The following is a 16501-nucleotide window of genomic DNA, read 5'->3' as shown; positions in this document are numbered from 1 at the left end:
TTAGTGCTGCTGGTTCTTAAACTGTTAAAGTAAAACACACAGACTGACTAAATAATTCAGTGAGGGGTTTTCTGTGTAGCAGGGTGTTCACTGACATTTTGGGGAATAGAAAGTGTTGATTTAATGTGTATATGTAAAAGTAAACGAAACAGGCAGCGATGTTTGTAAAGCTAATGCACCATCAAAATGTGGGTTTAATATTCTGCAGTGAGCCTGAAAAAAAACACAGAAAAACTGTCTTAAACAGCATTTTATGATGCCATAAAAATGCTTTATTATCTCTGCTGTCACAACAAAACCTGGTGATTATTCAGCCTCTAGGAGCCCCATCACAGGCAGCTGTATTTTATTTTCGAGATTGTATGACCCAGAGCTCCCATTATGGCAGATGAATGACTAAATCGGCTGTTACTGGTGGCAGATCCACAGCAGAACTGCAAAGCAAGTTTTGTTGTTGTTTTCGTGGAATATTTTCTCACTTCACAGCCCTCTAAAGATCAGTTGGGTGGCAGACCAAAGTGCTACGGTACGTTCACTTCAGTAACACAGGGACTGTGGATGCTAAGCTCCAATTTTCTCTTTCCCTGAGCGCAACATATGCTTTTTAATCATGTATTTGTTTATTTAGTGCAGTGCCTTATGCTCACATATGCACAAAGCATTGTTCTGAGAGAATTTGTGGTCTCTCTTCAGCTTCAACTTTCCATCACATGGTGAACATTTACTCCTCTTGGCTTTTAGAGACAGTCAAACCAACTGGCTCAATGAGGAATAAAACTGCCAAGAAAAACATTCAATCACACAGCAGATGAAACCATCAACTGCTTGTTGGAGCATTCAGGCATCGCTATCTCCTCTGATTTTATTTTAGTCATTTTCATTTAGCTGCCACTGTAAACCAGATAGGAAAAGACCTCTGCTGAGCCATATGTCACCCCATTAAAAACACAGACACGGATTCACTGAGAAGGTTTTTTTTTGTTTTTGTTTCACTTCTTCCACGATGAATCCCTATCTGAGTTATTATTGTCAGGCACAGCCTTAGGGCCCCTGAGGGTGCGTAGAGTTTCATACAGCAACGAACAACATCACCTTTGTGTGCCACCAATTGGGAAATGATGGGAGGGATGGCTGCAGACAGAGAGCTTGGCAGGGCGCTGTCAGAAAGAATATAATCCTCTGTGTGGAGTCATTGTGTCGGGATGTGCAGAGCGGGAGAGGCTAGCCTGGTCATGGTTATGTGAGGAACCGTTACAATGGAGCATTCAGGTGCTATCAGATTAGACGTCAGGAATCTGCTTCCTGTTAGGGAAAGAATATTTCCCCCACTCTATCTCTATCCAACAGGTCTGTCCTCTTAGAGGGCAAACAATGGAGACAAACTAGCAGTACACAGCCATGATGTTTTTCAGATCACTTTACACAGACTGCTTTTATTACCTCCATAATGAGAAGGATCTGGATATATTATGATGTGAAACTGCTCAGCAGACCCCCGTGGAAATATGGCTTCCGTTATGCCTGTAGCACACCCGAAAAAAGGTTTGAACAGCAGCGTCCTTGCCTGAAATGCAACTCTCGCATTTTCATTCTCCATTTGCAGTCAGGCTCAGCCAGTCACACGCGCGAGCACACGGCGTAGAAAGAAATGGAAGCCACCGCCTGCCATCAAGGTTAACAGTGAAATGTGTGATTTCAAATTTGAGGTATTTTCTAGCTACAGAGGAGTGGCAGCGAGAGGATGAGTGCACCCAGCTGGGGTTTTGGAGCTGCCGGATTGCCTGACTGACTTCGCTCACTCTCAACGCCGCTGAGGGCAGAGCGGGAGCAGTGGCAGGGCTCCTAGCGTCAGTCACAACACATCATGCAGCAGCCAGCCCACAGCGAGTGGAAGGGTTGTCAGACATGTAGGGCATGTCAGACACACCCACAGATATGTCCCAGCAGAGAGGATTCATAGACTGGGGAGGACAATGAAGAGGCGCAAGAGGAGGAAGGTTTCCTACCGTAAGTGGTGGGGCTAATGGATGTAGATGGTGTAGATTACAGAATCTAGTGAGCTATGAAGATTAAGGCTTTGCAAATAGCAATGGTGCCTTGAAGGAATTTTGGGTAGCAAGCTTTCTTACAGAGTTTCTGCAGGCAAGGGCACTGTGAGATCATGTAAAGTAGTTCTTCTTTGTTTTAAACAGGTCTCCAGGCAAACCCTCCTGCCCATAGCTTGCTTCTCCTAATAGTGCTGCTCTGCTGTTAGAACAACTGCTTGCTAGTAACCAAAGTGGAATACAAACATACAGGCAAGGGAGCATGAGATCCCCAATGTGTGTGTGTGTGTGTGTGTGTGTGTGTGTGTGTGTGTGTGTGTGTGTGTGTGTGTGTGTGTGTGTGTGTGTGTGTGTGTGTGTGTGTGTAATGGCATTTTTGCAACAATCTGCACACCATGCTAGGTCATGTGTGAGAGGTCAGTGAAGGTGTGTCCAAGCATACTTGCTATTGCTGTTTATATTTGTGCACAATATGTGCATGAAGTTTGGGAGAAGTAGAATATAAACAGAAGGGTTTAGTCAGTCGCATTATTGGTATCATTCCTTTGAAGCAGCTGTGCCAATCACAGTGGGACATGAAGAAAAAGACTCTCCATATGGAGAGAAGAGAAGAGTGCAAATCAGCTTTTCCAAATAAGGAAATAGTGTTGTTTTCTGTGATCTGCCTTATAGGACACAAACCCACAGCACTACAAATGTGTTGCCAAAGGCAGACGATGAGCCTTTGGAAATTTAATGTATATATGTGGAGATATTAAATGTCTGGCTGGTTTTTTTTCCACACCGATGCAAGGTTTTATTCTGAAACGCCAACTATTCTGTTCAGGTACTGCATAATTCCTGAATACCCCTATGAGATTTAACCAAAACAATCACACAGTCACAATTTCAGTCCATTTCAAGGTGAAGTCCATTTCTTTGGCTTCTTGCACCACATGTTGCGCCACTATATTTATTTCTAGTAAAAGTCTACTTCTCTAATTGTACCTCAAATAGGAACTCAGCTTTCATCCCTCACTTCATTTGAAGGCATACTAATCAAGAATATGTGCACATTAATTGCACCATGGCATCACTTGATGTAAAAATGCGTGTTCTTTCTAGTAATCATGTAAGTAACAATATGAATTATTCATTATGTATTAACAGTAATTGTTATTCCCTACTTTTAGTGCGTATAGAATATTGTTGGGTGATTTGAAAAAGGGGGAATGCAGTTGATTCAATATTCTCATTTCACAATGCCCCGAAAACGAGAGAACAGACACATTGAAGGTGTGGGGGGAATCAAGGTGGATAGAATGTGTTTGTGATGATAAGCCAGGATGGATTATTTTCTTGCCACTCTGACAGCCAAGATAATGCAATTTATTTAGGACGAATGAAGACGCCACAAGTGCCGCTCTTGTAACAATACACCCTCAATTTCTTCGTCAGTCTCGCCTTGCGCAGGCCTGCTGAATTGGGTTGTATTGAATTGCTGGCATGTTACTCCTCCCCCGGTCCTCTCCAGGCTGATTCAGTGTGACGCTCGGTTCACGAGGTGCTCACTGAGAGCGCATCGGCTGCTTTCTGCTGTCTCAGGCTTCTGGCACCGGAGCTAATTGCAAGTGTCATGTTTTTTCATTGTGTGTGTGTGTGTGTGTGTGTGTGTGTGTCACACAGAGAGGAGGAATTGGAAGGGAAATAGTATCAGAAACCGTCTATGTATTTTTGTTTTGTATATTTTTCATGTGAAAGTATATTCTAACTTTCAAGTTAGAAACTTCTTTTCTTCTTGCGTCTCCACAGCTCAATTTCTTTTATGTCACATACACCTGTAGGGTTGATTTTCACCTCAAGATATGACTGTCTATTGATAATAGCACTATGTAAATAAATAATAACTTGGACCGGTTAAACGGTCCAAGTTATAAGCCGTAGTTATTTTGAGTAATCCAGTGTTGATTGCAGCTTTCAGCATGCTCAGTAATAATTAATGCACTAACTGTAGTGGAATGTTTACAGACTGCAGTCTGCATCCAGTGTTGTTTTCACCCCTTTCACCCCTGGACACACACACACACACTCACACACATACACAAAGGTATGCAGCCAGACGCGGCAACGCATGTGGTCAGACAGACAGAAATAGCTGCTCCCTCCCCTGCAGTGCTCATCAATCCTATGTAGTTTGTTAGAGAGGCCTCGGTACAGTAATGACACTGCCACACCTGCTCCAGCCACAACCTTCTCTCTCTAAGATGTGAGCACATTCCCAAAGGATGCAGGGGGGCGTCTGCTGCCTTTTCAAGTGGTCAAGCTGGGTTCAAGCCCAGATTTGGCAAGTATCTAAGCTGTCAGTTGTCCTTGAGCACTGACTTCCTGCCAGCCTGGGAAGGCTCAGTAGCTGACCAGGTGCTCTGATCTCCCCGTGGTGAGGAGATCAAAAGACTATTACATTATCATTCTTTACAACAGCTGACTTCATACCGTATGTGACCCCTTGTGTTAACCGTGTGTAGTTTTGTGGTCTTAACAACCACATGTCCAGATTTATTATATCACTACACACACTGAAAGGCCCCTTTTATATTGTGCGGTCAATCAAAAACTGTGATTCTAGATCTCACTGAGACACATCCACTAACGGCAGATTTATAGCTTGAGCTACTAAAGACAGCCTGTGTTATAATTCTTCTACATTAAATGATGCAGAATACTCTTGTGGGCTAGTATATTGCTATTGCTAGAAAAGAAACATTTCTATATACAGTATATACTGTGTATATATATAATTGTATAGGGAAATCATGCGATTAATTTGCGATTAAAACTTTTAATTGTTGCCCGGCTCTAATATATATATATATATATATATATATATATATATATAAAGGGCATGATTTTTCATTTAGTGTGGGATTTATCTGGCGTACCACTGGTTTTGACTGACAGTTGGTGCAGTGGGCTAAAAGAGAGAAGTGGGAGCTTGGTTTCGGGGAGGTGAGGCACGCTGACCCTCCACGATGTGTGTATGACCTCATGGACTGTATAGCTGAAGCGTTTGGTGTAATACCCCTCACTGCAGACTGTCAGCCTCTGCAGAGTACAGACTGACTGCTGAGGCGCCGACATCATCAGCACCAACCAGAGCAGCTCCACCAACAAGTAAACGTAACCTCTTGTCTCTCTCTCCGTCTCGTCTTCTCTTCTGTTCCACCTCCTTCTCTGCCTCTCTGCCCTCATGTAGCTAACCTCTGCAAATCAATCCCTTTGAAGTAATCTGAGGGCCACATTGGGGTCTGCATCTTTGTGCTTCAGGGAGGTGTTATCTATATTTCAGCAGAAATCATTTTAATATTTTCTCCGCTGTGTAGTCAGCTTGCCATGGCAGTAATTGTAGCTCATCTGCAGTGAGCGACATGCCTGTTTGGGTACGCGCTGATACAGGGATCATATTCCTACCTGTGAGTCTCTGTCCATCTTGTCAGGGAAGAGATAGAAAGTTGGAGTCACTCGGGTCATACATACATTGCTGTAGCGACATAGTTATATAGACATAGTTGTATTTCACTCTCACCTTTGTCAGGCACAAAGTTTTAGAACACAGCCCTGGAAGTGAATGTCAAGCAAAACAGACAGACCGAGAGATGCACTGCAAGCTAGAACATTGACCTAATGTTCCTGTAATTTGCTGGCACCAGACTTGGAGAGAACACAAGTGGACAATTCACTCTCATAGTGTTTTTTCTCTTTTTCGTGACCAGGATAGTTCCGCGTCATCCTCTCGTCAAAGTTATAAACATTGACACCCGCTTTGACACGAGGGGAGGTGGGATCTTTGTGTAATTTGCGGGCCTTACGCAACTTGCTTAGTAAGCGTACAGGGCACTCGGCTTTGTTTAAAGCTCTCTCGTGGGACATTTCAAGCGCTCTCCTCTGGTGGCCATGGGGGACCCTGAGCAGGCAGTTATGCTCCGGGTCGCCTACAGTAAAGAAACATGAGCACCTGGGTTGGGGTGCACTGGTAGCCAAATAGTTACATAGTATTCCACATAACCGTACTGTCCTTGGTTTGATTCCATGTACCGGTACCTCTCACTCTCCACTCATTTCCTGTTGGCTATCCAATGAGGGTGAAAAATCTCGCAAATCATTTATTGCTCTCTTGGACTCTACTGTGGCTATATTGCTGTTTTCCAGATTTCAAAATGTACTTTGGTGAGGAAAACACCATCATAACGATCTGCAGGAAATTCTTGATCTAGTCTTGCTCCAGATGTGTTGTGGCTTAGGTGACATTAGGCATTGACAGAGCCACTTACACAGATGCATTATGTATGCCTTTTTTTTGCTCGGTAGCATCACTAAACACATTAAACACATGTTCGCAGTAGCCATCATGCAAATTACAAAATGAATATTTCACACTACAGCACAGTGATGATGACAACAACTGTATTTACGCCCATACTTTGCAGTTAAGTGCAGCTATCCATATGGCTCTTACTGTTCTGTGTGCCTCGGTACCTTTTAGAAACGCACTGTAGCATTAAATTTTAACGGGGCAGATTTTGCTGGGCCCATGTGATGGCTTATCACGCTCATAGGCTGGGAACACTTGAACAGGCCAAGGCATGATCTCTGTCTCAGCAAAGCTATTACAAGGTTCAGTGAGTCCAAGCACAGCAACGCGGCGGGTGATAAGCAGGTGTATATACAGTGTGTGTGTGTGCAGTTTTGGTGTGTGTGTGTGTGTGTGTGTGTGTGTGTGTGTGTGTGTGTGTGTGTGTGTGTGTGTGTGTGTGTGTGTGTGTGTGTGTGTGTGTGTGTGTGTGTGTGTGTGTGTGTGTCAGTTTATTCCTACAGAGTTCAGTGTTTCTGCCAGCACAACCTTTTCTGCAGGCTTTTTTTTATGTTGAATTTGCCAACCACTCAGCTCCTTACTTCATGGGATGCAAGACATTTCCCTCATCGCAATCCTCTTTTATGGTCCGTTCTAAATCCTGGGTGTATGTATGATCCATTGGGGAGTGGCTTCACAAATGTGCCACAAGGCTAAGATAATCTCTCTACTGAGAGGCATAGGAAAAATCTAAGATGGCCCCATGGAGCAGTAAAATGTCACACAGAAGAACATATTTAAAGAAATTCTGCCCAGGATTCAAGAGATGTTGCAGTATCCGTTCAATGTCAGGAGCGACAACCTGACATTATCTATTTGATTAGTATAAGTATAAATTTAAAGCTTAGACCTGAAAGCTGAACTTAAGTAATATGTCTTTCTCTCTTTTTATCTCCATAAACTGTAGTGCTACACCTGCTGTAGTCCTTCTCTTCCTCTCTCTCTCTCTTCCTCTCTCTCTCTCTCTCTCTCTCTCTCTCTCTGGCTTCGGCTTCCTCTCTTTCTCTCTTTTTCCTTTCTGTCTTTCGCACAGAAAAAGAATGACACAGTAGGAATGGAAGAGGCGACCTATTTTAAGACCAGTGTGTAATTAATCATAAGCTAGCAGCAAGCATTAAGAGAGGAGGAAATGTATGATAGCTCCCTCTGTGACTTTCTGTCCCTCCCTAGCTGACATTCTCTCTCTCTCTCTCCCTCTCTCTCATTCTCAGTCCATATCTCTCTCTCTCTCTCTCTCTCATACATGTGCTTCTCTATAATAACATGTAATTCGTATACTTGCCTCTTTTGCAAAGACCAGGGTCTCTCTGTCTCATGCCTTTTTTTTAATCTGTTTTTTCACTTGCATATTAATTTTTAGTTTCACATCTTTGCACACACACGCACACTCCTAATTATGAAAACCGCAAAATGTCATCCAACACCCTGTCGTGAATGTTTAAACACTAAACCAGTCACATTTCATTTTAAGTTATCTGCTGCATGGTAAGGGCTGATTCCGTGCATGTTCATCCATTCATGCGGAACATTTCTTTGGGCAGAGATGTTACCATAGTCACAATCCATAACTGCTGTCTCATTTCTGTATACTGTACATGTGATGTCACCACCAAGACTGCAGGCTGTTGGTGGACAGATGGTGAACAACACAGTCTCATTTGTGCGTAATAAGTCATTACTAATTGTCTGCGGATTGGATCAATGTCCTTTTCTGCTCCTGCTCAGCTCTTAGTCTGTATCACCACAGACTGGTAGATGGTAGCTAAGGAAAAGTCCTTTTTCATCTCATTATTAAGGCAGTTTTGCTGGAACTGGTCAAATGATGTCAATAAATGGTTACTTTTATAGAGAAAAATGGACCAATAGGAGATAGAAGGTTTTTAAGGCATTAAACGCATTCATGACAACACATGAATAAACACACTAGCTATGCTCTTATTTTTCAGTTGGTGATGCCATCCACTTAAATCATAAGGAGCTTATTGATTATTTTTATAAGATTTGTCACTCTCATTTTTCACGACGGCAAAAACCCTGTGCAGCATTAACAACACACAGAGCTGCAGTATTACTCTCTGTGGTGTGATGGACTCGGATAATTGTCATAAGAAGTATGGCCTTTTTGCTACTGACACCTCCCTGGCTAAGGCGACTTGATGACCCAGTCCTCAGCTGTCAGTTCCACTGTGTGCATCACTGCCTTTTCACTGCAGCAGAGACATGTCCGCCTGGGCTATGACTCAAAGTGGAGAGGCGTTTGTGTAGCTGAGGTTTTATATCAAAACTGCATGTAGAGATACTCACTTGCCAGACTTATCTTTGGCAGTCAAACAGATCAATGCATAGGGAGGGGTTTGTAGAGCACACAGGTACGTTTTGAGATGTTAGCCATTTAAATGTAAGTATTTAAAAACTGAACTGAACTCTTGCCATACAGCTTTACCTCAACATATCTGACTTTTGCTTTTGATGGAACCATACTGACTTTTGGTGTTTATTATTTGTTAACATTATTATTTTCATGTTGGTTCATTCTAGGTCAAAGTGCATCTTTTATTTCATTCACTGACACCTGTACAGTAGCTTTTTACAGTGAGCTGTAGCATTGCACAGCACTTGGAAAGTACTGATTAGCTGTTAGTGGATTCATATCCTAATTTCATCAGTGTCATGCACCACTAATATGATTATTATTTATGTATTGCTTAACTAGTTAAGCATCATGATTAGAAGCAACACAGACTTTTGTTTGTTAGTCGCCATTCATGGTCCCGGTAGAATAAATTCTAATGACTTTGGTGATCCTAAAATTTTTCCTCTGGCACCATCAGTAAAGTGTTCACTTATCAGATGAAATATCACAACATCTACATGCACCTGATGGATTGGCACTAACATGTTGTTCAGACGTTAATGGTCCCCAGAGGATGAATCCTACAGACTGTAGGTGATCCCCTGATTTTTCTTCTGGCGCCACCAAGAGGTTGACTTTTGTAGCTTTGAGTGAAATATATCATAATTTTAACTAGTTTGTTTAAAACCCAAACAATGAACTATAACTAATCAAAATGTAGTGTATTTCTGGTTTAGAGACAGCAGTTATGTTACTCTGCTAAAAAAGGCTGGCTACCATTAAGCTGAACTAGTTTAGCTTTTTTGTAATGTCTAGCGTTAGATTTAGCTAATTTAAAGTACAGTATGATATGCTTATGCTGTATATTATGGTTAAAGTACTTCAAATGACACATTCATACTATTTAAACTCCATAAAATGTCACCTGAAGCTGGCATTTCATGGATTTTATGTCACAAAGACATTGAATTTCACAGTGGATTAGAGAAACCGACTTTTCAGAATTGAAACTACTGTAGTAAGCATTTTTGTATCAAAGTGAAGCCACCTTGAAAAGCTTATTTTCCAAAATTGTAGCATTTTGACATTTTTTTATTCCACCCAGAGCGAGCGAGCGAGCGTAGGCCAAGTTTGAGTCAAAATGGCTTTTCACATCACATCACCTGATTTACCTGAACAGTTGCTGTGGACAGCAGCACTGAAAGTAGATTTAGGTTCATGCTAATAATCTCCCACCTTTACCTATTTTTTCCTCATGAAAACACACTGAAGATACTGTTGGTGACATGCTTTTATCCACCTTTGCTTGAAGCGACGACCGACTAGAGAACATAGTCGAGTTGTGAGCATGTGGCAACAGTAAACCAATCATTTGAGCATGCTTAAACAACACTGAAAGCAACAATGGAATTCACATTTTCTATGTTTTTGGAAACAAATTAACTTCATGATTTATCATAACTTACAGTGTTGAGGACGCTACTTTGAAAACAGTGGCTATTTAAGCTAGAAGCTACTCTTCATTGGAAGTGGTTAAGGTAAAAGAACACTACAAACTACCATAACTACTTAGGTTATGGTTAGGCATTGCCCAGATAACTGGTTGGTATTAGGGTAAGGTTGGATTGGTGTTAAGGTAAGAGGAAACACAAACTGATGTGGATGTAGCATTTTGTTCACACTAGCCCTAATACTGGAACCTTTGCATGATTTTGAAAATAGCTACATTACCCAAATGCTAGTGGCAATCGTAGTTAAACTAGTAGATTCACTATTTGTACCGTCGCTAGCCTGGTTGACACCAGACCCTTCTCAGTTGTAACTGAGAGTGGGGTAGGGGAAGGTTCACAGCCCATTTCCAAAGGGGCGTCACCAACGGACGCCACTCAAATGCCTCTGGGCGCAATTGGATAGACCTAAAACCAATCAGAGTGATGAAGGAGATGCCGCTTCAACGTCGCTGCGCTATTGTCATCGTGTAAAGCCCGCCTCAACGGTTGTGATTGGTGCCTCGATTTGGAAAAATTGGAAATGGGCTTGAATGGGCCCTTGGCCAGACGGACTTCCAGAGCAAATCTCAAATTTGCCGGAAGTTCGTCAGGGTTTTCCCAGGCTATAGCGTCGCTATTCCCCAACACTGATTTATCAGTAATTTACCAAAAACGTATATTTCAAACTATAGGTCTACTATGAATTCGTTATGTACACTGGAATTATCCACCCATTAATGGATGGATGGATGTGGATAGATTTCGACCTAACCAGGCACACACATTGACCATATCCTGCGTGTTTATATTTGATTTTACAAGTCATTCAATGCTCAGCGCTTACATATTTTACCATCTCCATCGGTACATCATTAACCTTTAAGCACTGTATGTTTTCAAATCACGTACAGTGTTGTTTTTTTCCTCCCTGCTGTTGATTTAAGAAATGAGCCTGTCTCTAATGGTTTTTCTCATTCAGCGAATCACTTTTATGTATTTTCAAAGGCAGCCTCTCCATCATCTCCCCTGCCCTGTGTATCAACAGCAGCCTCTCTGCAGCGGTGGGAGTCTATCAACCAGTTTCACAGGAAATTGAACACACGCTCCCATGTACTGAGTCAGGGTCAGACAACATCCAGAAGTGCACACGCATTTGCTTGCATGTGTACACACACATGCATAAACACACTCACACACACATACAAATGAAAAGTATTCCCAGACTTGCAGGGGAACTGCACTCTGTGTTCTGCACAGCGTCTCTCTGCTCAGACATCATTAAGTGAGTTTTGGTGTTATTATGGAGAAGATGCGGTGTATTAGATGGCCCGACAGATTGGATTGGATAATAAAAAGACACTTAATCTAGCTGGTTCCCTACAGTCCTTTTTTGCACAAAATAAAAAATCCTGATGCCCCCTATGAGATCTAACCGTCCTTGTCAAATTCTCCTCCTCCCTCTGTCCCACTCTAAAATATAGGCGCAATAATTACAACTTAATCTCCTCAATCTCGGCCATACATCCGCCAAAATATTTCCCGCGGAGAGTCACAGAGTTATAGCTCAGCAACATAAAATGTGTTTATTACCTCCTGCAGTAATGTGCCATTAAAATAGGTGCACGCACCAGTATGCATGACTGGGCGATGATCAGCTGATTTACGAGGGCTTTGGCTTATCAGGAGGACCTGGGATGAGAGGCAGGAGAACGACAGGAGGGGGTCGACTCAGCGCACTGTCCTTCGCCTGGCGAGCATCAGTCATGATAAACAGGGGCACGACAGACGCAACAACAGCCAATCCGTCACCTTGTAGAAAGTCATAGAGACCGGGACAAGTCTACGTACTGTCTGTCCCACTCTACTCCTTCTCTGTTTCTGTCAGAGGGCAGCAGGAGGTTGGGCCCAGGATAATGAGAGGGGCATAATGCTTGTCAAAGTTTGTCAACATTCGAGGCACTTTCGTAATGCTCTTTCTCTGTACAAAATAAACAATACATTTGTATTTGTCTCCCACTCTTTCTGCCTTTACAGTGGAGAATAACCCATGCCAAACCAACCCCTGTCTCCATGGAGGGAGCTGCTTGCAGGAAGGTGATGGCTATAGCTGCTACTGTCCTCAGGGCTTCTCAGGAGAGAGCTGCGAGATCGGTGAGTCACTGGCCGGTCATGGCAGAGTGGGGAGACCTCAGAGGTCAGCAGCTGCAGGCAGATGCTGCGTCACTGTGGCATAAGAGAAAGAGAGACAGGCATATGTTGGCTTCACATTTACCAGATGTACTTGACTGTGCAGGGAATTCACGAGGAAAGCACAGAGTTTCCCTATGTGGGGATTTGTTTCCTTATTTGCTAGCACGGCTCTGAATTCAATCCCAATGCACTCAACGCTAAGAGGAGCTTTCCTGTCAGGTCCAGTAGCATTGTATCAGGCTTTCTTTTTTTTCTTTTGGGCTTTTGTTTGTGTGTGTGTGTGTGTGTGTGTGTGTGTGTGTGTGTGTGTGTGTGTGTGTGTGTGTGTGTGTGTGTGTGTGTGTGTGTGTGTGTGTGTGTGTGTGTGTGTGTGTGTGTGTGTGTGTGTGTGTGTGTTTTTCACCTTCTGCCCCAGAAGTAGTTGGCAGCTTGTCTTTCTTCTCAGCTGTGTGGAGAATGTGGCTGTCAGAAAATGGCTGTGTGTGTGTGTGTGTGGACACATGGCCCACAGAGGAGCCATGATAAGGATCAGTGAGGGATGGAGCAGATTAAAGTGCTGAGGGAAAACAGGAAAAAAAAAAGAAGAGAAAAAGTGTGGCATTTGCAGAAGAAATCAAAGTGAATTCAGCAACACAAACCTCACTCGGTTTGATTGAGCTGTAACACATCACAGTTGATCATCACAATTCCTTTTCCTGGACTTCCTGAATTAGAAAAGACCACCAAGCACATTTAACCTTTTGTTAGTCCGACTTCTCGAGCTCTGTGTGTTCCATAATTATGCGTACAAAGACAACAGGCCGAGCTGAGGCATTAAGGGTCATTACTTATGGAAAAAGGACATAGAGCAGGGGTCAGAGGTCATGTTAGGCCTATTGTCCTGGGTCTGATTATCAATAACCTTTCATTCTTATACACAGAAAGAAGATATTATGCAGCATTTAGGTGTGCCAGGGCATTAACACCATTGGAGATCAATCAACAGTCTGCAGTTGGATCAATAATTAAATAAATAAATTATCACATGTTTGCCTTAATTTCGGAAGGAAAGAGCTTTCATAGTATATATATATATATATATATATATATATATATGTGTATATGTGTGTGTGTGTGTGTGTGTGTGTGTGTTGTTTACTGATTATTTCTTATTCTTCACTCAGGAGTTTTTAATTGCCTTTCCCAGTGTTACTACCCAGTGTTGTGATGTTGATTATGTTGCTAAACAGCTGCATATCTGATGTTTTTAATAATAATTATGGCCATAGGTTAATTGCTTATTACAGCAAATGCTTGACCACAATTTTACCAACTTCACACGGTGCTGTTCTAGAGGAATTAGGCCTTAAGGAAGTGTGCCTTATATTCTGTGTTGCATTTAATATCCGCAGCTACTATTTCCGTCAGTTCATCATTTGTGGTTGACTATCCTATTCGTTGTCCTTTAGATACACCCACCACAGCCCCATTATAGCCTATAGAGTGGCATATAAACCTCTATCCGCTGCACTGCCTCTGCTCTCTATGTGAAATGATTATTTAGTGGCACCACAGCTGCAACACACCTTCGAGGATGTCTCGAGAACATGGATTGTAGCTGCAATTATTTGGTAAGAAGCATTTTGGAAAGCTGCATTATTGATGGCCCGTGTTTCTACTGTGTGTCGTTAATATTTATGAGAATGAGAGAGAGAGAGAGAGAGAGAGAGAGGAGAGAGAGAGAGAGAGAGAGAGAGAGAGAGAGAGAAGCTGTGGACATCTCAGTGTTAACACTAGATCCTCATCTTTACAAAGTCCTTCACTTCATCTATGTTCCTGACTAATCTGGGGCTGTCAGTAAAGACACAAGGATTACAATCTGGAAAACACCATTATAAAACTCTAAGCTTTAGGCTTTAGTAGTATACCAGGACTGTTTGGTGGTAAAGTTTGGATTCTTCAACAGAATAAGTGATTAATGAGGCACAATACAGCCTGTCAGTTTGATGGCCATGTTTTGAGATACAATAATGAATAATATTTGGCTTCCCCACAGCTGGAACGAACATTTGTTCACATAAATGAGAAAATCAAAACAGAGATATAAACAAAATGCACCTCTGGGGTATTCTACTCTTCCACTGATTGTGAAGAGATACAATAGTCAAATATTTCAGTCTTAAAGGAGAACGCCGGCCGATTTTTATCTTGATCGCTAAATCTCAGAGTACTGTAGATAGGGAAATAAAACGACCAAAATTGGTGCTAGCAAACTGGAGTTGCTGCAGCTAATGGCCAGAGCTCCCAGTTAGCTAAAATACCAGTTGTGGGGACATGTTCTAGAGTGCCTTTGTGCCTCTTAACAGACACAAAATGCCATTAAAATGTCTGTGCAACATGAAGAGTGCCCTTACGTGACAACAAGATGCATTTTCAACTCAGACATTGTGAAGAAGTTTGAATTCAAAGTTTGTACTGTCAACTTGTGACAACTTTAAAAGTTTCAATCAGCTGTGCAGTGGGACCGCCCCTTAAACAGATGATGAGCCGACTCTGTCCCGGTGTTTTTATGTCAATGGAGGAGACGGAGAGCACTTCCTGGTAGTTGGAGTCAGTGGAACGTGATGGAGGGGAAGCAGTTACAGGGTCGGCGGAGCTACAGCTCAGTTGCAGTTAAGGTCGTATTAATCCCTTAAAAACGTTTTCGCCTAAATCGCCACTGACAGCTCCTCACTGAACGGCCTACCTTCAAACTCCGGATCACTTCACTTTCACCTTTCAGCAGCTCACCGACAGCGGTCTTCACCCAAAACTCCTGCTAAACTCCTGCTCAAAAAAAGACATGAACTAAGTTAAGAAAACCCGAGGCGGACTTTGTTTTTGTTGGAGTTTTGTGTGGATTTCCCAATTTTGGAATCTTGGACAATAAATTTCTTTTTCTTGTGGGACTTTGAGCGTTTGGCTTACCTTTTGTGTTAATTATATGAACTTTGATTTGAACCTTGGAATGTGCATTGTGTTTTGTTGGGTTTATCTTTTCGTTGTTTAATGTGTAGGGTGTACATTTTTATATGTGCGCGCTTGTGTGGTTTGACCTAGATCCAAAACTAAACATACAAAATACAACTGACCTAAACCTTGAACTATCTTATCTTAGATGTCAGGAGAGAGACCTGGCTGGCACCCCATTTAGAAAAGAACAAAACAAAACGTATTTAGACAAACTGTCACAACCTCTGATCCTGCCAGTAGCTACGACTACTACAGTAGTAGTAGTCGTCTTTTTTTCCTATCGACAGTACTCGGCGATATCTATCGGTCAAGATTCAGGTAAAAATTGGCCGGTGTTCTCCTTTTAATGTTTCCAGTTCTTTTAGACAAAAGTGTAAAAATGTGTCTGTCTGTCCTGCTGCTCTGGAAAAGTATTGAAAGGACATGTACTGCATAACTGTACATGTGGGAAAATTCAATGAATCTGCATGTTTTGCCCCATTAGACCTCTACTCATTCATATTAGAACATAGAATTTGGTTACGTCATGTAGTTCCTGCGTGGGTGTCCAGAGTTTTTGGACTGAAGATCAGTCAAGCTGTGCAACACAGTCAAAGTATCACTTCAGATGTTTTTGTACATTCTACAAAATAATTCAGATCAGACAGTATGCAAGAGCACATGGCGGAATTGTAAGAGTGTATAACCAGAATAAATGATGTATCTCTGTCTCTAAAACACACATTTACTGTACGTATAGCACTAGCGTCAGAAAAGTGTTTCACTAAAGTTAACTTAAAAAAAAAAACATACAAGCCCTTTTCAGACATTTTGAGATGTCATAGTAGAAAAAGCACAGGTGTAAATAATTAAATGAATGATGGTTGAATTCCATTTAGCTGCTTCAGTTTCAGGGTCTTGGTGTTGTACTGTACATGTGTACACCAAAATGTTATAAAGCCATTGTTTCTCGGTCCGTGTACGTTTTGATAGTTTGTTTTTTCGTTTGAACCACAAAACAAAATAACGAGAAACCAGCTGTTTTTCGTTTGTCGTTTCAAACCAA

At 42.1% G+C, this 16501-nt stretch overlaps 1 protein-coding gene across 1 annotated transcript in view; it reads left to right on the top strand.

The window, feature by feature from the left end:
* Positions 1–16501, top strand: part of ncanb (neurocan b) — a 128622-nt gene that overhangs the window by 48623 nt on the left and 63498 nt on the right. Inside the window, exon 10 of the mRNA XM_028587686.1 lies at positions 12310–12426. Coding sequence (XP_028443487.1) covers positions 12310–12426 — 117 coding nt within the window. The remainder of the gene's footprint in view (positions 1–12309; positions 12427–16501) is intronic.

Source organism: Perca flavescens, chromosome 9 (assembly GCF_004354835.1).
Source record: "Perca flavescens isolate YP-PL-M2 chromosome 9, PFLA_1.0, whole genome shotgun sequence".
Lineage (NCBI taxonomy): Eukaryota > Metazoa > Chordata > Actinopteri > Perciformes > Percidae > Perca > Perca flavescens.
The sequence above is the reverse complement of the archived record's forward strand: the minus strand, read 5'-3'. Positions and strand labels throughout refer to the sequence as shown.